This window comes from Lissotriton vulgaris, chromosome 2_1 (genome assembly GCF_964263255.1).
Source record: "Lissotriton vulgaris chromosome 2_1, aLisVul1.2, whole genome shotgun sequence".
NCBI lineage: Eukaryota > Metazoa > Chordata > Amphibia > Caudata > Salamandridae > Lissotriton > Lissotriton vulgaris.
The window spans coordinates 402,188,128-402,215,236 of record NC_141687.1 but is presented as its reverse complement, the minus strand read 5'-3'; the positions used below and the strand labels follow the sequence as shown (position 1 = coordinate 402,215,236).

Sequence of the window (27,109 nt, the reverse complement as noted above, 5' to 3'; positions counted from 1 at the left end):
GAGGACTTTCTGTTTGATACCTTCTCTACCTCTGACAGAACGGTGAAGACGCTGCCGATGCTGAAGGGTGTCCTAAAACACGCCAATGACATTTTCAAGGACACAACCAGAGTACGGGTGGTGAACCCGCGTATTGAGAAAAAATACAGGCCTGCTCCTGTGGACCCTATAAGGGGTCAATTGCCATTGGACTCTTTGGTGGTCTCCAATGCCCGGAAGAGGGCGAACTCACAAACCAGTGGTGATGCTCCTCCCCCAGACAAAGAATCTAAAGTATTAGAAGCCTCTGGGAAGCGGGTTGCTGCACAGGCAGCGAATATTTGGAGAATAGCCAATACACCGGCTCTACTGGCTAGATACGATAGGGCTCACTACGATACCCTAGAGCAATTGTTGCAACACCTGCCTACTGAATATAGAGAGGGGGCGGACATGTTGATTCAGGAGGGGAAACTGATATCAAACGCTTCTATCAAGTGTGCACTAAATTCAGCGGACACTGCAGCCAGGGCCATTAACACTAGTGTAATGCTAAGGAGGCAGGCATGGTTACGAATTTCAGGTTTTAAGCCTGAAATACAAACAAGTTTGCTCAATCACCCAGTTAACCCTGATTTTTTGTTTCGGCCTGACGTTGACACGATTCTTGAAAAGATCAAGAAAGACACTGAGACTGCTAAGTCCATGGGGGCCTTGCAGTCTCAACAGTTTAGAGGGGGTTCTTTTCATCGCTCAAGTAGCAGAGGGCCGTCAAGAGGGCAAGCATCCCAGCAAACGCAATACAATAAAGGTGGTGCGCAGACCACCTTTAACAAAAACAATAGAGGTGGATACCGTGGTAACAGCACCAAAGGCAGAGGACGTGGAAATAATAACACCAGGTCCTCAGCAAATACCAAACAGTGACGTCGTGTCACTGCCCCCGGACCATGTAACACCGGTCGAGGGACGACTCCAGCAGTTCCTGCCGGTCTGGAAAGGCATTACCACAGACCGGTGGGTGAGGCAACTTATCCAGTACGGGTATTGTTTAGAACTAACATCCACTCCACCCGACATACCCCCAAGACACCATCCTATGTCCGCAGAGCACATCAATTTATTACAGCAGGAAGTGGCCAGCATGCTGCAAAAAGGGGCCATAGAATTGGTGCCTCTAGAGGAGCACGGAACAGGGGTGTACTCTCTCTACTTCTTAGTCCCAAAGAAGGACGGGACTCTCAGACCCATTCTGTATCTGAGACCCTTGAACCTATACATCCTTTCAGAACATTTCCACTTGCTGACTCTGCCGCAGGTCATGCCATTGCTCAGTCAGGGGGATTTTCTGGCAACTCTGGATCTGAAGGATGCCTATTTCCATATACCCATACATCAGGCACACAGGAAATACCTCAGGTTCACCATACAAAACAAGCACTACCAGTTCAAGGTGCTACCTTTTGGGGTGACCACCGCTCCCAGAGTGTTCACCAAATGCTTGGCTACAGTGGCAGCACACCTTCGGAGACAACACATTCATGTCTACCACTACCTGGACGACTGGCTTGTGCAAGCAAAGTCGGCCCAGCAGTGCGCCAGCCACGTTTCCTGCACAATTCATCTCCTGCACAGTTTGGGATTCTCTCTAAACTATCCCAAGTCGCATCTTCAACCCGCTCAGGTACAGCAGTACCCGGGAGCGACGTTGGACACTGTGACAGCCACAGCCCAGCCAAACTGTGCGAATCAACAGCATGCAGCTGCTGATTCGCAGATTCAGACCACAACACTCACTACAGGGGCAAGTGTTTCTGCAGTTGATAGGCATGATGGCCTCCTGCATATTCACAGTCCTGCACGCGAGACTGTACATGCGTCCGCTCCAAGAGTGTTTGGCACGACAGTGGAATCAGGCTCAAGGACAATTGAAAGACCTAGTGTTGGTGACCGGTCGTGCGTACAACTCTCTGCATTGGTGGAATCCACGCAACCTTTGCAAGGGACGACCGTTCCAAGAGCCTGTCCCACAAATAGTGCTCACGACGGACACATCCTTCCTGGGGTGGGGGGCGCATCTCCTTCATTACTCCGTGCAGAGACTATGGTCGGATCAACAGAAGAAGATGCACATCAATCTGCTGGAATTGATGGCGATCTTCATGGCAATGAAGGCTTTCAAGATACATCTGTGCAACAAGGTCGTGTTGATCCGGACGGACAACATGACGGCCATGTATTACATCCAGAAGCAGGGAGGTACTCACTCTCCACAGTTGTCCCACTTGGCACAGAGTATGTGGAAGTGGGCCATTCAGAGGAACATTTTCCTCATGGCGGAGCACCTCCCGGGCCAGGACAACCAGATGGCGGATCTGCTCAGCCGGCACAGTCATCAGGTGCACGAGTAGGAGATTCATCCATCAGTGCTGCAACCGTACTTCCAGCAGTGGGGTCATCCAGACATCGACCTGTTCGCCACAAACGAGAACGCAAAATGCCCAAACTTCGCCGCCAGGTTCCCACACCCTCGGTCTCAGGGCAATGCGATATGGATAAACTGGTCAGGCAGATTTGCGTACGCTTTTGCGCCGGCCCCACTCATACCTCTGGTGGCACAGAAACTCAGACAGCACTCGATGACTTTCATCCTGGTTGCTCCAACGTGGGCGAGGCAAGCATGGTACACCACATTCCTAGAACTTTCTGTGGTGCCTTATCAAAGACTGCGCCTTACACCCAGTCTTCTCACTCAGAGCCATGGCGAAGTTCAGCACCCAGATCCGCAACAGTTAAACCTTGCGATATGGCTCCTGAAGTCATAGAATTTGGTTATCTGAATCTGCCTCCTGATTGCATGGACTTCATTAAGTAGGCACGACGGCCTACCACTAGGGCCTGCTATGCCGCCAAATGGAAACGTCATTGTCATTTACTGTTCCAGCCGTGATATAAACCCGCTAGATGCATCTACACAGGACATTATTTGTTACCTGTTCCATTTATACAGATGCCATCTGGCATACAGTTCTATACGTATTCATTTGGCGGCAATGGCGGCTTACTTACAGAACAGGAAATGCCTTTCACTGTTCAGAGTGCCAGCAATAAAAGCTTTTATGGAGGGACTCAAACGAGTCATTCCACCCAGAAGGCCATCTTCACCGGTCTGGAATCTTAATGTGGTTTTGACCAGACTGATGGGACCTCCTTTCGAGCCTCTCCACTCATGTGAGATACAGTTCCTAACGTGGAAGGTCGCCTTCTTGGTAGCGATCACGTCGCTGAGACGGGTTAGCGAGCTGCAAGCCCTAACCATTCAAGAACCTTTTTTACAGGTCCATGCAAATAGGGTAGTTCTACGCACTAACCCTAAATTCATGCTCAAGGTGGTTTCTCAGTTCCAAATTAATCAAACTATTGAACTGCCAGTTTTCTTTCCTAATCCAGACTCAGTGGCAGAAAGATCACTGCACACATTGGATGTCAAAAGAGCCCTCCTGTACTATATAGACAGGACGAGGGATTTCAGGAAGACTAAACAACTCTTTGTTGCCTTCTCACCACAGCACAAAGGCAAACCCATTTCCAAATCAGGTATAGCCAGGTGGATTGTTAAGTGTATTCAGATTTGTTATCAGAAGGCTAAACGCACGCTAACAGTCCCCACAAGAGCGCATTCCACACGCAAGCTAGGGGCATCCATGGCTTTCCTGGGTAACATTCCATTGGAGGACATATGTAGAGCAGCCACATGGACTAACATACATACATTCACCAAACACTACTGTATTGATGTACATTCCAAGCAGCAAGCTGCTTTAGGTCAGGCTGTTCTAAAGTCCCTCTTTCAGGCCGCTGCAGCTGGCTCGGGCAACCACCGCTAAGGGAGAAACTGCTATTTAGTCTATACACAAGATATGAATTTAGCGGCCCACATGCCTCGAACGGAATATGCTACTTACCAGTATGCATCTGTTCTTGGCATGTAGGGCCGCTAACATTCAGATCGCCCACCCATCCTCCCCGGTGTCTATCGCAGCTGTAGCAGTCAGAATTATTTCTAGCATGGTCATCAGGTATCGCATTGGACTCCATCTCTGCCACAATGGCGAAAAACAATCTGAGGATGGAGATGATGCCCATGCGCACTGTAGTCCAGGGGAGGAGCCACCTATCTCGTGATACTTCGAAGACTCTTCCAGGACAACAAGGTGCAATCATCCGGACCCAACACTAGGCGGCGATCTATGCACAAGATATGAATGTTAGCGGCCCTTCATGCCAAGAACAGATGCATACTGGTAAGTAGCATATTCCTTCACATGGTGATGAAGTGATAGAAAACAAAAGACACTTTAAAAAGAAGTTCATGAATTAATTGCTTTTGGAACAGCTGTTTATAAATAAATGAATTATGATATCTAATGCCCTAATAGTCAGAATCTTAATTTGAAATGTAACTTCTGTGGTTACACATTTTCAAAAATAGAACTAAATTTAGACTTCCCAGTTTTGCAGTGTTGCTGAAGTTACATGGCAGAATGCAAAGCAAAAGTTTGTAGTGCTTAATACTGACGTTTTTTTTCACTACTAACTGGTATTTGTGCCACAGGGCGATAGTAATTTTCACAAGGACACAAAGTGAATTTGGAAAGTTAGGATTAGAACTCAAGTGTCTTAATTAGATAGGCAACACTTGAGCTGTGTTTATTTAGATGATACTTCATACTAAATAATGTCTAGAAATCCCATTTTACCTCATGTGGTAAAACTGAAACGAGTGTAAAATGGAGATTAGACAAATGTGGTGTGCAGAGAAATGTGGCGGCTTTTCAATGTCCCCCCTCTGTTTGCCTCCAACTGTGCCCCAGCATGTGGAATGGGAGAAGAGCCTTTGGCCACTGATGCTTTTCTTCTTACAAATGCAGGAAAATGTGGTGGAAATAGAGTATGTGGAGAAATGCAACGCACCACAGCCAGAGGAATGCATGTTTCATGATGATTGGATCAGCTCGGTGGAAGCCACAGAAGAATGGTAAGTGATCCATTTTCTTTCTCTCAGAGCCATCTGAAGAGTTCGTTTTCACTTCCACCAAAGTTCTTGGTGACTGTCCTGTGTGGAACAATGTTCAATACCTTTGATTTTTTTAATTTAGTTAACACAGACCCTGCCAAAATCCTGCTTTTCTGGACACTCTGGAGCACAGTGTTCTGGCCTATCTCAACTATGACTTTGCTGACTGGATCGCAGCCTGGGCTCCCAACTTTTAGATTGTCCTTAAAATACCCAAAAAACATCCTCCTATTTAGAATCTAGACCTGCCTTTAAATGTCGTATCATTTGTTTTGCAGGTGGGACAAGTCATATTGCATTTGACCACAATTCACCTGAAACAGATTCTACTGAGGGCTTTTCAGTCCAACCTGCTAGATTTTAGGAAAACCTTCAAGACTCTCATTTTCCCCAAAACACCTAAATGATCTGGAAGCCCCTCCACCACCATTCATACTCTCATCAAGCCTTTATTTTTTAGGTCCAGCCTGGGCAGTGTGCATGTGCTACTCTGCAAGGCATGTAGTATAGAGGTAGGTATGTGAAGCTCCACCCACTCTTCCCATATTTTTAATTGGCTTGCGTCCTTGTACTTCGTAAATGCTACCTTCTGATTCCTTCATTGCCTTATTAGTCCCTCCTTAGTACCACCCTGCCTTCTTTTGAGACCTCCCATGGCGACTTGCCCTTCTACTTCTGTTGCAACAGGGTATGTTTGAATTCTTCTGTAAGCACTATTTTCTTCAATGGGTTTTTCGCACACATGCTTGCCTTATATTAAGCGCGCCATGCGCTCTTTCACTTTCAAAGCTGCTGTTCCAGGAAAGAGGAGAAAACTAAAGTAGCGCTTTATCTAGTCCACTCAGAAATGTGGTGCTAATGTGTTTGCGTGTGACTGTAACAAACCTTAAGCTGCCTGTAACTGGGGTGTGCACTGTTCTCTGTGCCGGCATTTACATGGGATGGACTTTGTTTATTTGTTTCATTAGGAGGCTGCAGGGCGCTTCAAGTAGTCGGCATGGCCATATGTGTGCCTTTATCTTGTTTTTCCTGCTCTCGCTGCTGCGTAACTCCCCACAAAGCCCTGAGCCACCCTTCTGCTATGGTTACCTCTATGCTTCCACAAAATATATAGAAGCATATGCTACACGCAAACTAAATGTTTGAGCATGCGTGAAACTACTTTCCAAAATGCACATTGTTAAAGATTAGGTGTTATGGATGTGTTTTTATTTGAATTGTATTTTCAATAAACCGATTTGAAACAAAGATAAGGTGTTTTAATATTGTGCTCTAAAACAGGCTGTGGAAAAAAGAATCTTCTCATGATGGAATATTTCAGGCACTGGAAGAGGTTTTCCTTAGAGAGTGTTATAAATGTTACCCGAGGCAATGGTCTACAATTAGGACACTTCGTCCTCACTATTGTGCACTTGGGCCTTCGGCTCTTTGTAGCACTGTCCACATCTATTTCGAGGCACTAGTTTTTAAGATGTTCTCTGAAGAACATTTTCATCTCTTACCCGATTGAAAATCTGTTTTGGGGGAGGCTGATGCTGCTTGTGAGGAAATTACGGTGCCTGGAGGCTGCTGCTTCGAATGCCGGCCTGCTATTCTTTATTCTTTTTCACCTTAAGCTATGCTACTGAAGCAAGTTCAAGACTTGAGAGTTTCGCTTCAAGATAAGGTGAGTTTGTGAATGTGAGGGCTTGGAGGATGTGCGCAGTTTGAATGATAGGTCCATCTCCAAAGAAGCGAGTGCCGAGACGCAAGAACTTGGGGTGTGTGGCCAAATCTCCTTTTTGCAAGACGTTATATATTTCTTTATAACCACATTTCACCACCCAGAGATATTGGGCTACTGTGATCTTGCACAATGTGACCTGCATAGATTCATATGTATTACACACATCTAACACCACTTCTCCTGCCAAGCAGACTAAAGGCTACAGCCTTCCAGCTCCCACGATAAAACCAGGGTCCAAGTGTAAAAAGTACTGCAGGGCGTTTGAAAGTGGGTGATTTCACATCTAATTAAAGTGACAGATTGTTGAACTAATTAAGCTCTCTCCAAGGATGTCCCCGAACTCCTGCTATAATCTTTCTCGTCTTCTACTGCTCTAAAGATGTGCGTATTCCTGCATAACTAGTCCAGAAAAAAAATTCCATGCACACTCGAAAATTGTGCGCTGATTTTTTTTTTTATTATGAGGCATTGATGCACAAGACAAAGTGTCAGCACAACTTGTATCTTTCTATAAGAAAGCGTTCCCGAAGCACACTTCCTGTCCCAGGTTCACTTCTCAGTTAAAAGCTTATTTTCATGCACTGCATGCAGTGATCTTCTAATGACCCCCTAGTAAAATAGTCTGCCCCGGCTGGGGTTTGCGTACCTTATGCTGCTAAGCTATTACACCACGTTAGTCGCATATTTCTACAACTTCCGTCTCACAGCTACTAACAGCTTTTATTACTTCAATTTTAGGAGCTGTTAGGCTTGGCTAAAAACTAAGCAAGCATCTACATGTGTACCAACAGTTAGACTGCCTGAAAGACGATAGATCACAGTCCTAGTGAAATCACATGACTTAGTGAAGCGTGCCCCAATACAAAGTCGCTTGTTGCATCTATAGAGAGTAAATTAGAGAGAACATTGCTGACAAGCTAAAGATGGAGGCTATAATCCTGATCCATTTATTATGAAAAATTATGACAAAGGCAGTATGCCTAACTTGTTTATTGTGAAAAGTATATTTTGAAGCTAATAAGCCTTTAAGAGTGGATTTTTTATACTGTGCTAATAGTTGACTGACTGGGTTATTTATAAAGCGCACTATTGCCGAGGTGTCTTGGCGCTGAGTAACATACAGGGGCGGCTGTTAACAGGATTCAGGGATGAGTGAAGAGCCAGGTTTGTATTTCTTTTCTAAAAAGCGACCTGCCGGCCTGAAGTCTCAAATGTACCGGAAGAGAATTCCATAACTTAGCCGCTAAAAAGAAAAGGCGCTTCCCTCCACACCTTGTTTTTTGATCTTAGGGAGATGTACCAATCCAGAAGTGGAGGATCTTAGGAGGTGCGATGGTACATAGCGAGGGAACAAGGATTGCACATCCTTTGCTCCTTCTCCAAATAGGGCTTTATGTACCAGGCAAAGCGCCTTAAACTCAACCCGACGTCTCACTGGGAGCCAGTATTGTTGCTTAATGCTGACCGAGGTGGGATGGTGTTTGGGTAGCACGAGCAATACTCGTGCTGCCGCATTTTGGATTGATTGGAGCTTGGAGAATTGAGCTGCACCTGCTCTCAAATAAAGCGCAATGCAGTAGTCTAGTCTCGATAAGACCAGGGCTCCTTACACCGTTTTCCTCAGAGAGAACGGGATAAACGGGAGGATCTTCTTGAGGACTTTCAACGTGAAGAAACAGGCTGACGAAACTTGATTAATCTGTGGTGCCAGGGTTAAATCTTTATTGATCAGAAAACCTAGGTTTCTTGCCTTATTTACCGTCACCGGACAGGTACCGGCTACCGATGGCCACCATAGTTGGCTCCAGACCGTGGATTTATGTCCAAACTCAACAACCTCTGTTTTTTCCGCATTCAGTTTTAAAAAGTTGGAGCTCATCCAGGACATTAATGCGGAGAGACATTTACAAAACCGGGCAGGTGTTATATCCGCGGTTTGTGCACCGGACACCACAAGCTGGGTGTCAGCCGCATATGACATCAATATGAAACCAAAGCTTTTTATGAGTCTGGCCAGAGGGGCAACGTATTTATTGAATAAAGTGGGGGATAAGGCTGAGCCCTTGGCAATTCCACCAGGGAGGTTAAACTCCTCAGACTGAGGCTATCACAGCGGATCAGTTGTTCCCTAGATGACAGGAAAGAGGTAAGCAAAGCCAGTGCTTTACCACTTATGCTAATATCCTGCAGTGATTGAACTAGTACCGCATGGGTTATGATATCGAAGCCTGCTGTCAGATCTAACAGTATTAGGGTGGCCCTTCCACCACCTTGCGGATCTCCTCAGTTGCCATAATCAAGGCAGACTCAGTAGAATGCAGAGATCTAAAACCTTGTTGGGTAGAGTCATGGACGTTATTTAGCTCCAAATATGCTGACAATTCAGAGTTCATGGCCTTTTCCAGAATTTAAGCAAGTAGAGGTAGACAGGAGATCAGGCAGTAATTTTTCTCCTCTAAGGGGTCCAATTTAGATTTTTTTTTAAAAGAGGGCGTATACAGCCTTTTTTCTAGGCCAGCGGAAAGATCCCCGAAATTATAATCTGATTTAGTAACTGAGACAAGGAAGCACTAAATTCCTCTGGGACCAACTGTAGAATATGCGGGGGCAGGTGTGAGAGTGCCATCTTTCTTGCATAGGTATGCCCCCACTTTTTTGCAGAATTGCTGATGTACGTTGACTGAGTGTTCCCTGGGCTCCTGCCAACCAGGTGCCCAGGGCCGTGTTTCTTCCCTAAAACTGTGTTGAAACTGAAACCCAATTGGCATCTCTGGCCACCTGTCAGCCCCTAGTAAATGGTACCCTAGGTACCCAGGGCATGGTGACCAGAGAAGACCCCTAAGGGCTGCATTACTTATTTTGCCACCCTTAGGGGCCCTGTACCCTGACACCCATACACTGCCTTTGCAGGCTGAGTGTCTAAGTACAGAACTAAACAAGGAGTCGACATGGCACACATCCCTGTGTGGTACAAAAGGGGGTGGTGATGGACGGAGCATCTGAATCAATCAAACACTCACACCCAGTCAAAAGATCTGGGTTTAATCCATCACCGTTCTTTAGCCCACTCTGCCACCCTAGTTCAGACATGGCTATATGCAAATCATTCTGACCCTGTGCCTCATGGGAACAGTCCAGCCCAAACTGCCATGCCATGCCTTCCCTGGACCGGATTCAAGCTTCCTAGGACCGGTTTCTGGCATTACAGCCGTCTTCAGCCAGGCTTGCTTGAATCCAGTGGCAAAGTGAGCAAGGGACTCCCGTCTGAGCATACCCTGCCAACTTATGGCGAACGAAGCGGTACAAAATGGGGTGGTGATTGACTTCCCCCTTTGGCTTAACAGGGCAGCAAATAAGCTGGCACTGGAAGTGATGTAGCACTCCCTTTTGTACCGCCCTGTTAAGCCAGCTGTCAAAATTATTTGCAGCCTGATTAGAGTCAGTTGGGATTGAGGGCCTTTCACTCCGAGCTATAGATATATAATTTTTTTTTTAAACTAATTTCCAGGAGTGAGACTTGACCACAGAAGATCTGTTCTTGGGACAACCCTTGGTTGCAGCCAGGTTAATGGTGAAATGGACGGCCGAGTGGTCAGACCAGGGTAAGGGACACACAGTCTTTACTTCTAAGGCGTTGTGGTTGGTTAAGATGCCATCTAGTGTATGGCCTGCTTGATGTGTTGTCTCACTGACAATCTGATTCAGCCCAAAACTAGCTAGCTTATCTATTAGGCTGAATGTATCTGGATTGTTATTGGTTTTCAGGTGAAAGTTAGTCACCTAGTACAGTAAAGGAGTGTGTATCTAGACATGATTCCAGATAGGTCTGGAGTGAGGTGATGAAGAAGGATCTAGGACCATGATTGAAGGCCTGTATTTCGTTACAAAGAATGTTGTATAGTGACATAGTGTGCTTGAGTTTTGCTGTTGGTTACACCCTGTGACAAATACTAAGGGTAGAATATTTGCATTTTATTAACCTTTGTTACGCCATTTTAAGAAGGTTGAATACTGTTTTGCCAACTATAATTGTATGTATATTTATACCTTTATACCAGAGGGCTTACTCGTGGGAACGCTTATGCAAAATTAAGTAGGTCACCTCCGCATCAGTGCACTACCACCAGCGCAACCCCACTTCAGCACCAGCGCAGCCCCACCTCCACAGCAATTCAGCATCATCTCACCACTGCCTGAGCACCAGCACAGCACCACCACCTAAGCCTCACTCAGCACCACCTCAGTCTGCCCTCTGAATTTGACATCTGTTGATTCTCCCCTAGTGTCCGCCCGCTGCACAGCACATGTTGTCATTTAGGTACTATTTCCCAACTTCCACCCTCCCATTGTTTTTTGACCCCCTCCCCCCCATAAGAAAAACACTATAACAAACGAGCCTTCAAACAGGTAGGAAGAAGTTACCAGCATTGCAAAGACAAAAATAACTAGAAGACCTTTTTTATGTTAGTATTTTTTAATAGAGTTGTTCAGTTGTACATAATGTCTTCTTAGTTATATACAAGGTAACAACAATGCTTAGAACACTTTTTTATATAACTTTTCAACATGATGCGCAGCCGCCACAATGCTCTACAACATAGCTTAAAGATAGTAGCAAAGTCAATAGCTCTGGCTAAACACTTATAAGGTCCCTAAAGGTGAGACATATTGGCTATGCCAATGCTTGTTCTGATTTTGTGTACAACATTTCTAGCTATTTAATTTATTTTTTTAAATATATTTTTATGGATTTAACATATACAAACATCACCTGGCTTTTTGCATCATTATTCACAAGCACTTTTCCCGATTCTTTACATTGGCACCTAGCTTGTCCTTTGGACACTATTACCCATCCGGAAGTAGAGTGTCCTTTCAAGCATATGTTCCCTAATACTGATTGTCCGTAGTATGCCAGTTTGCTTCATGTGTCCATTTAGTTCTATTATTTGTGCCTTTATTTCAAACATTACTAACATTTCTAGCTATCGTGAAGGAAAGTTCCATTACTATTAAGGACACAGAGACGAAGATTATGTCTTTTAACTTCTTTATATTCTCCGCAACAGCCAACAGGTAAAAGCAGACAGCAGCATTTCCCAAGTAGGAGAAATTGGGGTTTTGTTGCTGTACTCCCTCACCCCCCCTCCCTCCCCACACACACACACTTTTTGCCTATTTTGTGAGTGTTCTTTCCCGAAAACTGTACCACAATTGGGAGATCTTCACCCACCATATAAGTCCATAATAAATGTTACCTTTGGCATTGGCACTGATGAGGGTTCATTAGGGCTGCAGCATGTGTTGTGCCACCCTACGGACCCATCACTGAAATCATGCGCACTGCCAGTGCAGGCTGCATGTCTTGGTGCAGAGAAAACCGAAGAGTTGACTTGGCACATATCCCTGTGTTATCAAAGTGTATTTCAAGTAAGTGTGTCCTTGAAATCCTGTGCCACTGTGGGATGTATTTAACATTCAAATTTTGACAATATACACACAAAACATTTACAAGGTTTTCAAACAGAAGTTTTCATTTTATCTGATGTGCAATTCTCAAAAGTTTCATAAATATTCCAAAAACAATATTTATATCAATAACAAGCTATGTTCATCACAACGTAATGTAATATTCAATGAATCTTCATCACTAAAGTGGAGAAAGGATGGTGATGTTTTCTGGTAAAAAGTCACACACCAGGCATAGTGCTAAATATACATGTAGTAGTGCTCACACCATATATCTGATTTTTAAATACATAACACTAAACTTCATGTTTTATTAAGAAAATATATATTTTTTTATTTCATGATTTCTATTCAGTTTTATATTGTTTTGTATGATAATTATTTCACATTTTTCTCAAAATGTTTTCACATTATAAAAACAGCCAAACATATATGTAACAATTTCATCACAATTATTTTTATGTCTCTATCTTTTCCTGTCTATTTTGAAAAACCCCAGTTCTTAGATAGTATGTAGTAGCCTAAGTAACTTGAAAACATTTCTTATATAGATGGAAATAGTGCAAAAAAATCCTGTTAAAGAAAGAATCAACATAACCTTTCATATTGTTCTTCTGTATACATTTAAGAAAAAACAGGGTGCCTTTTCCTGATTGTTATGCCTTGCAGGTATGCCGCTCCTACTGGAGGTGGCAACCTATGTGTGAACAGGAATCGTGCAGTCTTATTAAGGTTACCAAATTTACAACCATGAATTAACAACCTTTCAGTGTTATACGGGACCACATATAAAGCATGGAAAGCATAGAAATGTTTAAAATTTGTAGTGCATTTATTCAAAAGAATTTGTTGTTTAAAAAGTCATAGTATCACAAAACTGTTGCATTAAAAAATCGTTACACGGTATATATTCAATGTATATAAACAATATTAATAACACATTTCTTAAAAGACAATATCAATTATTTTTAAAAAAAGTTCTCCTTTATACAGTATTGTTTCCAAAAAACATATTTGTAAAAAGATAATAAAACACAAATGTTAGGAACAAAAATGTCGACGCGGCGTTTCGGTGCCCCTGATGTTCTTGCACCTTCTTCAGGACTTGTTCCCTGATTGGTCACATCTACAAAGACATATATCATAATATGTTTCATTAGGTCCCATCTACTAGATTCAGTTACATATACTCAATACAGCATTTGATAAACCTAACATTTGGTAACCTCTAAAGTCTCTTATGCACATCCCAACTTAAGATTTGTCACAACGCTGTTGTTATACTTTCTACATTTATCTGTAAATTGATTAACTTCTAGGCTTGGTGGTGGTATGGTGATATTATTTTACACCAGTAGTAGATGACTAACTCAGTTTCATATTTCCTCTGCTGGACAGTCCCTTATCCCACTCCTTTCTGAGATCTTACTGTCGGTCATTTTCATATAGCCCTGAGGTCTGAAATAGGATTCATTTCCCTTTTGCTCTGTGGTAATTTTTCAATTGTATCCCACTGTCGGTCATTTAAATGTAACCCTAAGGTCTGGAATGAGATTTCTTTCCCTTTTCCTCCCAACCAGTTTAGTTATCCAACTTACCCAGGTGGTATTCCCTGGACCCTTTTGATCATATGAGTCTGTTTAGCATCTGCTCATACTTTCGTTCCCTTTAGCTATATGGGATTTCCTCTCAATCAATGTTCTTAGTTTTTCTTTGGAGACTTTGGAAATTAACCACTTCAGTACTATAAAGTAAAGAGAAAACATTTATATATCTTCACTTTTTTCTTTTTTATGACTAACTCCTGTTCAGTCTAAAAGTTACATATGTGCTCCTCACCGGTTTTTATTTCCAATTCTTACTTTAGTTGTAAGGAGGATGCCTCTGGGAGCTCCCTTTCTTATGGGTTGAATACTTCACGCCCCTGCTCCGTCTAGGGATGGGATAATCTTTGTTAGTGTATCTTGATTGCTCCTTAATTTCATCTGAATTATCACCTTCCTATTATTTTCCTTACCTTATTAGATATTTTGGAGTTACCAGTAGTTTACCTCACTCATGGGGATGTTGATCTTTTGGTAGAGGCCTTTTGACTTGACTTGTATTTACTAGGAAGGGATAAATTTTAAGGCTGAGTTAGAACAGTCTGTTTCCTTTAAAGAAAACATTCTTCTCCTAGCAGCGCTAACAGAACCCTGTTTTTTCTTACTTGGTGAGGGGAGCTGAGCTGCGTGGCGTCCTCCTTGTCTCTTGAGTCTTTTCCATATAATGAGACTACCTTGTGTCTGATATTTATACTTGTCACAGATTGGTTCATTTTGACTAATCACTAACACCTGTTTGTTGTTTGTAGGTGCTGGTACAAGGTGACAGAAAGGGTAGCTCCCTACACATAACTTTTTTCCTTTTCCTGACAGAAAGGGTAGCTCCCTACACATAACTTTTTTGTCTGTATACATTTAGACATTCCAATTGTTGATTTCTTAAACACAAAACATAAATCCAGTTAAGCCAAAATACTGGTTATAGAATGTTGAATTGCACCAGAAAGGATGATGATGATCAGGTGAAAACTGGTTGATACAGACAGGCGAAGGTGATCTTGCACACACATATCTAGACCAAGGTTTACGACACTGGATTAACAAAAGAAGGATTGGATGACCTTTCTCTTGTTGGAAAGATTAAAGATTTCATTACATTGCTCCTGGGGAAGTGACTTTTGTCCCAAAATGCATAGGGCAATGCAAAAAATAAATGGGATTTGCAGATGAAGATTCATTGTATATTACACTGTGTTGTGATTAACCTATTCTATAATTGATGTTAATATTGTTTTGGAATATTCATGATGATTTCATCAGCAAATCTCCACCAAGCTCTTGCATGAAGATGGACCATAAAGGGAAGCATTTAAAAATCCTGGAGCATAACGGCTGAATCTGCCTCTCAGAAGAAAGAAATCAAAAGCTTGTCTGATAAGGCACCAAAAAAATGCTTCAGAGCACTCTGCATCCAAGACCACTCTAAAGAAACCAACTCCTTAGAGGCTCTGTCATCCTTCCCATCTTAACCCACTTCACAGACGGGTTTCGTAGTGTGATTCCTCGCTATTAAATCATGCTATGAGTGGGAGAGCTGCCAGACAAGAAGCTATCGCGTATCTATCAGATGCTGGTGCGCCACTGCTCCTCGGACCAGAGCGGCTTAAAGCCCACTGGGAGCGGAACGTCGGGGACTTGGATGAGGAGGACTGGATGGAGGCCCTTGAAAGTCCTAGGGGGGCAGCAATCTCCACGCGCCTGCGACTTATTCAGTTCCGTTATTTGCACCGCATATACTACACCCGACAGCGCCTATGGAAGGCGGGGTTGGTAGTGTCCCCCGAATGCCTTCGTTGTGGCCTAGCGGTAGGCACACTACTACACACAGTTTTGGAGTGTGCATCGCTGCAGAGGTTTTGAATGGGGTCCATCGTTGCTTAGTCGAAGTTTTGTCCTGGGAGATTCAGAGAGACCCTAAGCTAGCGCTGCTGCACGTCATGGCTGTGGTTGGGGGAAACGGGTATAAGCGTCACCTAATGCTGCTGGGGTTTACACTGGTGAAACGTGATATCGCAAGAGCTTGGAAGGCCCCCCGTGCCCCATCGCACACAGCCTGGAAGAACAGAATGGACTACTGCATGGGTATGGAACAGCCCGTATTTATTGCAAGGGGATGTCCCAGGAAGCATTTCAAAATTTGGAAACGGTGGGCGGATTATCGGGGTCTGGACTTGGACCCACCGCCTGAGGAGGCCACCCTCTCGACAGTGTGAGGGGATGGACTATGAACAATGGCAGTTGGCATGATATGTACATGGCGTCGTAATGTGTTTGTATTCTATGCTACAGGTGGGCGAGTGGGCACGCAGGGAGGGCGCGTGGGTTGAACATTTACTGCATCCTGTCTTTGCTATGCCTTACGTTTTTTTTTTTCTTTTTCAATTGTTTTTCATCTCTTAAACTGTAACTGACGATTCTCGTGATTCATTGATGAAGGCAGTTGCCTCTGGTCTGTGAGACATCGAACAGCATTTATCAAGCTGGCCTATCCTTCTCTTACAACAATGATGAGGCAAAGTATTCATCCTCAAACCATGAGGTCTCATTGAATAGGAGTTTAATAACCTATATTGCTTATTATATATACATCTTGACGGTTAATACTCAAGCTCTGATGATGTTCACATGTAGTGAACTAAATGCGTTGCGTGTTCTGCTTCTTTCACAAGCAAAATAAAGAGTACTTTGAACAGCACAAGACTGAATTGGATTAATATTTGTGAATAATAATTGTGCATTGCACTTCACATACATTGGTTCCTAACTAGAATCCAGACGTCGCTGCAGATTGCAGGGTAATACTGGTGCAAGCATGCACCCATGCTCACGACCCAAGAGTTACAAGCTCGGCTTTTGGTGCAAGAGTACAGGACTGTATCCCGACTGTGCAGCCACATCAGATGCTGCCGTATCTACTCCACTTATCCAGAGAAGGCCTTAAATACACCATCTGGGCGTAACATCAAAGACAATCCAGTGAGTTTCCATCCTTGTTTTCTCAAAGAATTATAAAATGGTTCATGAAGGGATAATTCAGACTTACTCCTGGTCCGATGCCTTCTGATGCCATGGAAACTGACCTCAGTGCTCCATTAATGTGTGCTACTACCCCTGGAATCCATTCATAAGGCAGATGCCAAATAATTCTTATGGAAGGCCTCATTACTTTGCATTCTGCAAGAATAGCGGGGGAGCTCCAAACCTGTAGAGTAAGAAACAATATTTGCTCTTCATAATGGAGAAACTCTCCAAGTCCATGCTCAAAGTACTTTCAGATGTCAATTGAATAAACTTGTTTGCTATTCTTACCAAACCGCTCAGTGCAAGCTGGTAGAGCCTTACACAGGCTAAATGTTCACAGGTGCCTCAGATTTTATACATCTTAAATAATTGATGTACAAAAACCCAACAAACTATTTGTATCTTTTGGCTACCTGGGCAGGGGCTGGCTAGTGTCTAAGCAGGCAAAACAAAAAGGCTTGTGTCCTATCACTGTCTGGCCTGGACCACTCTAACTTGCAAAACAAAGAATTGACCAGATAATTCTGCCAATCTTTAGCAACACCTAGCCAACAAATCCTAAGTGCGCACTGTTTACTTTACAACATTTTTAAATATTTATATTGTTTTTCATAGCTTGTCATCACATCCCAAAAGCGACACAGGTGTAGCACTATTGTCCCCTTCAATACATACAAATCAAGTAATCAAAAAAAAAATAATACAGACAATAAACATCTATACAAGACATGAACACCATGTAAAAAGTAAAATGCCTCCAAAGATTTTTAGAGAGCACCAGTCCTTGTGTAATACATATATATGAATAAACAAGCGGACAGAAAATGGTTCCAACAAGTCTTGCTTGTTTGCTGAGCTGAAGACTACTCAATCTAAGGGGTCGATTCACCAGAAGGGAATACATCCTATTAATCTTTCCCTGAAGCGCCCCACTACTATTCTTGCTTCAGCCCAGAGTCAACGCGTTTTGAACCCTGAGATTATTTAAGGGTTCTCCTCAGGACGTGAACTGGAAGTGGCCTTTACTGTGCATATTCGTTGTTCCAAAGAACCTATGGACTGGTCATAAGAAGGCATGTGGACTCTCACACTGTGAGTGGCGTGACTCTGTGTTCCCAGATTTCTCAGACTGATCAATGCGCTGTTCAGCTCCTTACTCCGTCCGCCGTCCATGGCGGACTAAGTAAGTAGCTGAACAGATGGAGGAAACCGAGACCGTACCGGCACAAGCTTGGCTGCTCAGGGGAGCCCCTCTGAAGTATCCAGCCAACGCTACAATGTACACAGACGAACTTGAGAACTCCACTGCAATTTAATTCAGCGCATTGATCAGTCTGAGCAATCAGGGAACACAGAGCCACGCCACTCAGCAGGACTTGTTGGAACCATTTTCTGTCTGCTTGTTTATTCATGTATATGTATTACCCAAGGACTGGAGCACTGTTTGGAGGCATTTTACTTTTTACATGGTGTTCATGTCTAGTATTGATGTTCATTGTCTGTATTATATATATATATATATATATATTTTTTTTATTTCTTGATTTGTATGTATTGAAGGTGACAAAAGTGCTACACTTGTGTCGCTTTTAGGACATGATGAAAAGCTATGAAATAAAATATAAATAATTAAAAATTATGTAAAGTAAACCGTGCGCACTTAGGATTTGTTGGCTAGGTGTTGCTAAAGATTGGCAGAGTAACCTATCTGGTCACTTTACTCTCTAAGCAGGGCATTGCCCACTGGCTTGTATTGTGCGTTACTTTCTGCTACAAGAAAGCTAAGTGATGCCTTGAAGATATTGGCAACGTGTTCTTCTAGAGGCATGTTGGTAACAGAGGCACTTTGCTGTCACCTTCATCTGCCAATCAACTCCGTGGAAGAGCAGAGACCCATTCATCAAGCACTACTGCCTAAATTGGAATACAGCGGATGACTCTTTACTAGGCAAAGCAGTCTAACTCAACTGGTTTCATTGAACAAAGTTTGCTTTGCATTCATTGGATATTTGTATCATTTTTTGAGCTTGTGGCCATTTTAACACTGTTTATTTTACGATTTCTGAGGTTCTCTGACGGAGAATGATTAAGCATATGAACCTATGAGCGGTACTATCACGGAAGAACAGGAGTTACATGTATTTTTTTTAGTTTAACTCTTTTTATTAAAGCATGACATGTTTGTAAATTCAAAGACCTTACATATTGTAACATCAATCTTGTTTTACATTTGATTTTTCTAATGACAAATGAAAGTCCACATCCATAAAGCATAAAAGTGTTCCCTACATCCCTCTTAAAGTCCCAAACTCGCCAAGCTTCACAAATTTTCTCTCCTTTCTTGGGGCACCCTCTACTTTTATAGATCACTGACTCGGCTTGCCATAACCAATCAAGGCTTGCCAGCACCAATCAAGGTCATTTTCCCATTCCTACAATTTTGGGGAGGATGCTGCCCCTTCCTAGCAATGTTCCGTTTGGCCACTGTTGCTGCCAACCCATTGTTCATCCTCTAATGTACTGACATCTTGTTCCCATGTCTGTCTGAGTCCGGTCGTGGGGTCTGGGGCATAGTTTATTATTTTCCTGTAAAATATGGAAATTGTCTTTTATCTGCTCTGTGAGTATTCGATCCTCCAGCGGGCCTGCTATTACAATAGTTTCTCCTTCCCTGATGTGTTTCCTAAGCGCGTGGCCTAGTTGCAGGTAGCGTAGCCATTCCCCCTGTCCCATCGAGCAGTCCTGCTGCAGCTCTTTGAAGGTGACATACGCTCCACCTCTCCAGATGTCTCTCAATGTCTCTATTCCCAACAATTCCCATTTGGCGTATCCAGGTAGTCTGCCCACGTTTTTAAGGGAGTCCCCTGCCCAGAGAGGAGGCGTTACCGAGAGTTTTTTTATCCCACCGCAGATATTTTGTGGCAGTCTTCCACACTTCTACTACCGTTCGCATATGTGTTGGAAGGAGTCTATCCACTTGTGTTTTGTAGAGTCATGTCTGCGGTCCACGTGGACTCATGGCCACTCTATCTAACCTGTAGGCTGGTTCCGATCATTCCCCAAACATCCAGCCATTCACATTTACCAATTGTGCGGCCCAATGATAACCTCTGATACCTGGCACCGCCAGTCCTCCATCATAGACCCCCCTCTGAAGTTTACACAAAGCAATACGTGGGGCTGATCCACTCCACAGTAGTGCCCTAATTTCTGACTCCGCTCTTAAAGAAGCTAGGGGAAGCCTCAAATGGTGAGTTTTGCAGCATATATAATAGGCGAGGGAGTGCCATCATTTTAAAACGTGGCGGCACGGCCCATCAACGGTAATGTGCGCCAGTGTTTAGCATCTGTGATGAGCTTGTCTAATTGTCACTCTAGATTTTGAGTATAGAACTCCCTCTGGTCCCGCGTAATATAGATCCCTAGATACTTGTAGTCTTGGTCGTTCATCGGCACCGAGTACCTAGAGGTTAGGGCTGGGGGCCCTCCCTATAAAGGGAATAATGATTTGTTCCATTTGATGCGGTGCCCAAAGTACTCTCCGAATATTCAGAAGATCTGTAAAATGCGGTCAACTGATTCCCTAGGTCTCCTCACAAATAATATGTCGCCCGCATAAAGAGATATGCGATCTTCCCATTCTTCCCCGATCGGGATCCCCCATATCATAGGATCCTGTCAAACCCACGCTACCAGCGGCTCCAGGGCCACAGCAAACAGAAAAGGAGATAGCGGGCAGCCCTGTCTGGTGCCTCTCTGCTGGGGAAAGGCTCGTGTAACTGTAGCGTTGACCCTTACCCTGACTAGGGGTTGATTATAGAGGAGTTTAACCCAGGCGATAAATTTAGGGCCCAAGCCACAGTGCCCCAATACCGCATAAAGATGGTTCCATTCCACACTGTCGAAGGCCATACTCTCATCTAGGGAAAGGAGGGCTACCTGCTCCTTAGCGTCTGCGTGACATGTAGTATCCCAAACAGTTGACGTAGATTCAACCTGGTACTACGATGCGGCATGAATCTCGATTGGTCCGGGTGTATGAGCGTCTCTATCACTCCTATCAGTATTGTGGCCAAAAGCTTAGTCGTGATTTTGGCTTCAAAATTTAACCGAGAAATTGGTCTGTAAGACCTGCAGCACGATGGTGATTTGTCTGGTTTTAATATTACAGTTATTACCGCCATACACTAATCTACCGGCAGCTTACTGCCTGGTTAAACATCTTTTACATATGTTCTGCCATTTCATCCAACATAGCCTTATATAATTCCACTGGCAGACCATTAGGTCCTGCTGCCATATCAGATCGAGGGGCTCTAGCTGCTGCTTTAACCTCTTCTAATTCCAAATCTTGGTCAAGGCGTGCACAATCCTCATCACCGATGCGCAGCATGGACATATCTTTCAGGAAGGCTCTACAGTGAGGATTGGGATGAGTAGACCTCTTCATAATAGCGAGCTAAACTTTCTGCTATTTGAGCACCTGATACACTCTGCTTCCTTCTCTCATCGGTATGCCCGAGGACCCACCCTCCCCGCCTCCTTTCCAACCACGCTAGGAGTTTGTTAGCCTTATCCCCTATGTCATAAAGCTTATATTGTGTTGATCTGGAAAGTGCTCTAGCTCTTTCTACCTCCAGGTCCCTTAGTTCCTTCTGTCTGATACGGAGGGGGTGCCTCCCTGCTCTTGCCTGTTGGTTTTCACCCACTACCCCTGCCTCCAGCTGAAATATATCGGTTTCAAGCCCCATACATTTGGCCTGTTTTTCTTTCCTATTGATGCCATGTTTTAAATTGGACTCTGTCTCTGATGACCGTTTTGAAGGCCTCCCAAGAGTCACGGCCGAATCGACTGGCTCGAGATTTTCTGCAAAGAACTGCTCTGCTTCGGTCCGCATTACCTCCCGGAAGTCCTCATCCCTGAAGTGCCAGGGTTCTATTCTAAGAAGGGAAACAAAGAAGGCTTGGGTCTATATACTATCTGGCCTAGACCACTCAAATTGAAACAGCAAAAACATTGGCCAGATAGATTATAAAAACAAAGTCTAGTACCACTTACCCAATTGATCTAAGCGGACACACTTTTCATTTAGTATTTTTTACTCTTTTTTTCATTTTTCAAAAACTTCATTCATATATGTCTAGAGAATGATACCATTTCAGTAGTAAAAATTCACATAAAATTACACTTTTCAAAACCTAAATTAAACAATCACTGTGAATGAGACATATTTACATTTACACAATATATACAAAAACACAGACAAAAAATGCCTATTTTCATTGAATGTTTAAGGCACCAGCCCTGATATACCACCTACAAACCAGCAAGGGGCCATTCGGTATTTTTGCTAGCCTGCTCGCTTGATTATACTAGAACTTGGCAACTACTAGGGTCGAACATCAGGTAGAATTGATCTACAATTGGAGTCCTGACATGCCCTTCCTGAATCTTGTTCCAGTATCGTGTCAACGCGTTTCGAACCCACATGTTATTTAGGGGTTCTCCTCAGGACCTGGACTGGAAACTGTCCTGTACTGAAATGTAGCTTTTGCGGAGCAACAGTGTTCTTTTTCTCAAGGGCACTGTGATTGTGTATCTCAAGGCGGAATTTTTCGCAGATGATTCGAACTTGTGGTAGAGATGCCCGGTACTGTTTCTCATGGACGGAGGTGGCGCGAGTGAATCGCAGTTGGCGCAGGAGGTTTTACTTCATGGTCCTGCCGGGTGTCCGCTCAGGATCCGGCACTCTGTCTGTCTCACCGCTCTCGACTTCGGCGTCTGACGTCAGCCTCAGGGTTTTATTCTAGGCGGTAACGTGTAGTCCCTCCTTGGGCCTTCTAATTTTACTTCCACAACGTGGACCGCCTCCCTGAACTCCCCCGGTTCTGCTACTTGTGTAATAATGAAATCTATTCTGGAGAGACTACCTATCCCTGCCAAAAGGTGCGTGTACAGTTTCACCATGGGATTTTGATGCCTCCATACGTCTCCCGGTTCCAATGCATTTAGAAACCCTTTATGTTGGTCAACGTGCCTTGGAGTACTCAAGCCCCCCTGAGTTCTGCCCAGCGTAACTAGGTCGGTCGAGATTGTCATTCATACCTCCTTCCATAATAAGTCGCCCTTCTGGTAACTGTAATAGGGTGGTGCCTAGTGTGCCTAACGTTGCGGATTGTAGCCCTAGAGGTGAATAAACTGAGCAGAGGTGTATTTTCAGCCCCTTCCACGTCCCACTCAGCCCTACGTATCTACCCAAGTCATCCGTCACTACATTGTGATGTATAAAAGGGAATGTGCACTTAAGTAGAATCCCCACCCCTCTGGAGCCCGATGTGTATTCAGTGCTTTATCTGGGCAGGCCGCTAGACCGTATGAAGATAAAGCAGTAGTTTATTTCTCCTATATTATTAATACAAAGAAAGGCCTTGGCCATGACTGAAGTAGCAAAGTAGAAATCAAAATGTACACAATTCTGTAAATATGAATTCACTGCATTTGATGTCTGAGCTACAGACTTGTCCACATGAACTCAGGTTGTACCTCTTCGGGACAAATGCTGAGCAGCAGCTTGGACTTCTTGCATGTTCTCACAACATTACTTTATTGATAAAGACACAAAAAGAAGTACACAAAAATGCAGGACACACATTTAATTTGAATAACTACAATCTACAGACCATTATCTCGTCTAAATACTACTTGGTAATGTATAAACAGCAAGTGCATTTCCAAATGATGCATGCTTCCTAAGTTTAGCACAATGAGTGTATATTGATACACATTTGACATTGCACTGGTCATAAAATCATATCCCACCTACATAGAACCTTAGGGCGGGTTCTAAACACATAATGAAAGATTGCACTGGTGTATGAAGCATTGTGGTGCCCCAATAGTCATATTAGCGTGACCTCCATTGTTGATACAATGAAAAGGTTTGAGTGACAAATCCACCTTTCCTTCCCAACCTCTAGATCCCAGAACGTGAGCAACGTATGAAGCTATAGTGGTCCAAGCTGCAAATCACTATTCTTTTTATTAGAAACTAGAATGAAAGGGGCCTCTTGATTCAGCAATCTTACTGTCCTGTGGTGACGTTTCTCAGCTCCAGCCATTGATAGTTACCAATCATGGACTGCTTCAATACTGTCTTGTTCCTTTACTTAGAAGAGCTAGTCTTGTGCAACTCGTGAATGTAACCATGTCATAATTGGTTGCAGGAATGCATAGATCTGGATTGAAAACGTTTTTCTAGCACATTTGAAATAGCCCATCTTTCTAACTGCTACAAGGCAGTGGACTTACACTATGATTACTTTGTCCGTCCCAAGATTTTTTTTTTGATGTTATGAAATTGCAGCAAAAATAACACCACCAATCAAGGTCACAATATGTAAGCCAAAATTTAGACGAAAGCACATCACAGCCGCATGTACAGCTTTCAAACATAAAGAAGGTAGCGACAGTCCAGCGACAGTCCGTATTTGCGTGATCGAAACCCCTTCCCTTTATTCCTCCCCACCCATTTGCCCCACATTTGACAAAGCTTTTGCAGGCACCCTCTGGCTGCATACAGGGGCCGTTCCTGTGCCGTGCACCAGTCCACTCCCCTACGCCAGCGGGCCATTGTAGGTGGATCTGAGTTCAGCCAATGAGCCGCTATGTCCCTCTTGGCCACCATCAGGGCAGTGTTGAGGAACAGTTTCTCAGCCCTGGTACCATCCAGCCCCTCGGAAATGCCCAAGATCACATTCAGTGGAGTGAGAGAGACCTCCCAGCCTGAGACCTTCGCAAGTTCCCCGGTTACTATTCCCAATACCTTGTGATCTCAGAGCAGAGCCATACCATGTGATAGAAATCTGCCTGAGGGTGAGAGCAGCGGGGACAGGAAGCATTGCGGTGGAGGCGCAGTGGCGTGAGGTAAGCAGTGTGAAGGTAATATACTTGGACTAGGCAAAGCCTGGCCGAGACTAATTGTTTTGGGGGCCATCAATGCGTCTCTCCAGTCTGCGTCCTCTAAGACCCCCATGTAGCCCGGAGGTGAGATAGGGAATTGGGGTTGTTGTTTGTAAGGGATCGGTAGATGCAGGCGATTTCCCCCCCTCTTCCCCCAGAGTTCGAGGCATGTGGGCTGCTGAATTCATATCTGTGCATAGATCGCCGCCTAGTGTTGGGTCCGGATGATTGCACATTGTTGTCCTGGAAGAGTCTTCGAAGTATCACAAGATAGGTGGCTCCTCCCCTGGACTACAGTGCGCATGGGCATCGACTCCATCCCCAGATTGTTTTTTTCCGCCATTGGGTTCGGATGTGTTCGGTTCCCTCTGTCGGAATCGATAGTTGTTAACTTATTTCTTCAAGACCAAAAGGTCTTTAGGACTTGCGTCGGTATTGTCTCTCGTTCGGGTTCGTAATTTCCTCGGCTCCGAACCGACATTGCCCCTCCGCGTGCTTTCGGCGCGGACGGGCCTACTCGACGCTCCAACCTCTTCCATCATGGAACGAAGTCCATTTAAGCGGTGCCCGGTGTGTGCCTCGAAGTATCCGCATATCGATGTACACCCGGTGTGCAACAAGTGCTTGTCGCCGGACCACGACGAGGCCAAGTGTATGGCCTGATCCAAGTTCCGGTCCAAAAAGACACTCAAGCTCCGCCGAGCTGCGCGCCTGGAGGCCCAGCGATCTGCACCACCTCCTACAGACATTTTCGAGGCTGAGGATGTCGGGGACGACGCTATCCAAGAGATCACGGAATCTAACCCAGCGTCGGAGGTCGAGGTCAACTACGACGCGGAGGACGAGGATTTCGATGAAGTCGTCGAGGAGGTAGGGGACGACGACGGGGCCCTTGCCACCGTAGAGGATAGCTCGGACGAGGAGCTTCCTCAGACTGACTCCGGGGCCATCCGCCATTATGAGGCCCAGGTCGAGGGATCGCCTTCGGGCCTTACCCAAGACCTTGATACACGTCCCACGGCTCCGCCTTCCGGCCCGGCCATGGACATTGATACGGCGCCACTCCCGGTACAGCCAAAACTGAAAGTGAAACCAACAGTCTCGACGCCAGTCGTATCGAAACCGAAAGCTCGGATCCCGCTGGTCGGGCCGAACACTTCGGAGGCCTCGGCGCGAAGAAATCTAAAATGGCCGTCGAACTCAACAGCCACGCCAAGATGGCCGACCCAAAGGCTACTGTATCGAAGCCGAAGGTTAAAGGGACCGACGCAGCTGCATCGGCGCCGAAGACGGTCGATGCAAATAAGGGTCGACTCGATCCCAAGACGCAGGTCGACGACCATAAGAAGTCCACTCTCGACACAAGGAAGCGGCAGGACGACCCCAAGTCCCTCACTGCCTCGCTTCCACTCGACAAAGCCAAGGTGGCAACGCCGTTGACTCCGAAGAGCGCATCGTCGGTCGCCACCCCGAAACCAGCTGCAAAAGACTCTCTCGAGCCGGCGCGTCCCTCCGCCTCGTTCACTAAAAAGGTTACGGAGTCCCTTCAACGTATTAGGGAGGGGGCCGCAGCAGTCGAGCCAAAGGACCCTGTGCCGCCCAAGCCTCTACAGAAACCGGCGAAGGCGCCGACGCCGATTCTTTTCACCTTGCCACCAAAGACGGCGCCGAAAGCTTTCGCAGCAAAATCAGGGGCCGAAGTGCCCGTGAAGGTGTCTTCGACGCCGAAGCCATCGTTTGTGGTCCCTGGCCCACGGCAACCACAACTGACAGAAGAGGAGCGTCAAGAAGTTTTCATCGACGCCAACACGGGCAGGCTCTCTTCTCAAAAGAAAGATCACCCCTGAACCACAATTAGAGCCTTACAAGATTCCACTCAAGAGAAAGATGGACTCTGCCTTTATGGAGCCCGTATCACCACAGGCTCAAGAACTTTCACCCACTCATTCCCATGTCGAGGAAGGTGACGGCAACGACGAGGATGAGTATAGCTATCCCGTCTACTCAGACCCAGAGGATGTGACTGAACCATGGTCTGCAGGTGGCGATCCTCGGGACCCGCATTCAGGGCAGGAGCCTCAGCTTTTCTCAGCCAAAACCTCCCCAACAGAGGACTCTGCGGCTTTCAATGCCCTCATTGAGAGGGCGGCAGCCAATCACGACGTCGATCTCCATGCTGACCCAGTGGATGTCGACTTCCTCTTTGACACCTTTTCGGTCTCTGAAAAAACTGTAAAAACTCTGCCAATGCTGAAAGGGGTGTTGAAACATGC

The 27,109-nt window shown here is 44.9% G+C and overlaps 1 protein-coding gene across 1 annotated transcript in view; it reads left to right on the top strand.

Moving 5' to 3' along the window:
• Positions 1-27,109, top strand: part of WDR12 (WD repeat domain 12) — a 285,666-nt gene that overhangs the window by 94,387 nt on the left and 164,170 nt on the right. The window contains exon 4 of the mRNA XM_086955270.1: positions 4,911-5,017. Coding sequence (XP_086811396.1) covers positions 4,911-5,017 — 107 coding nt within the window. The remainder of the gene's footprint in view (positions 1-4,910; positions 5,018-27,109) is intronic.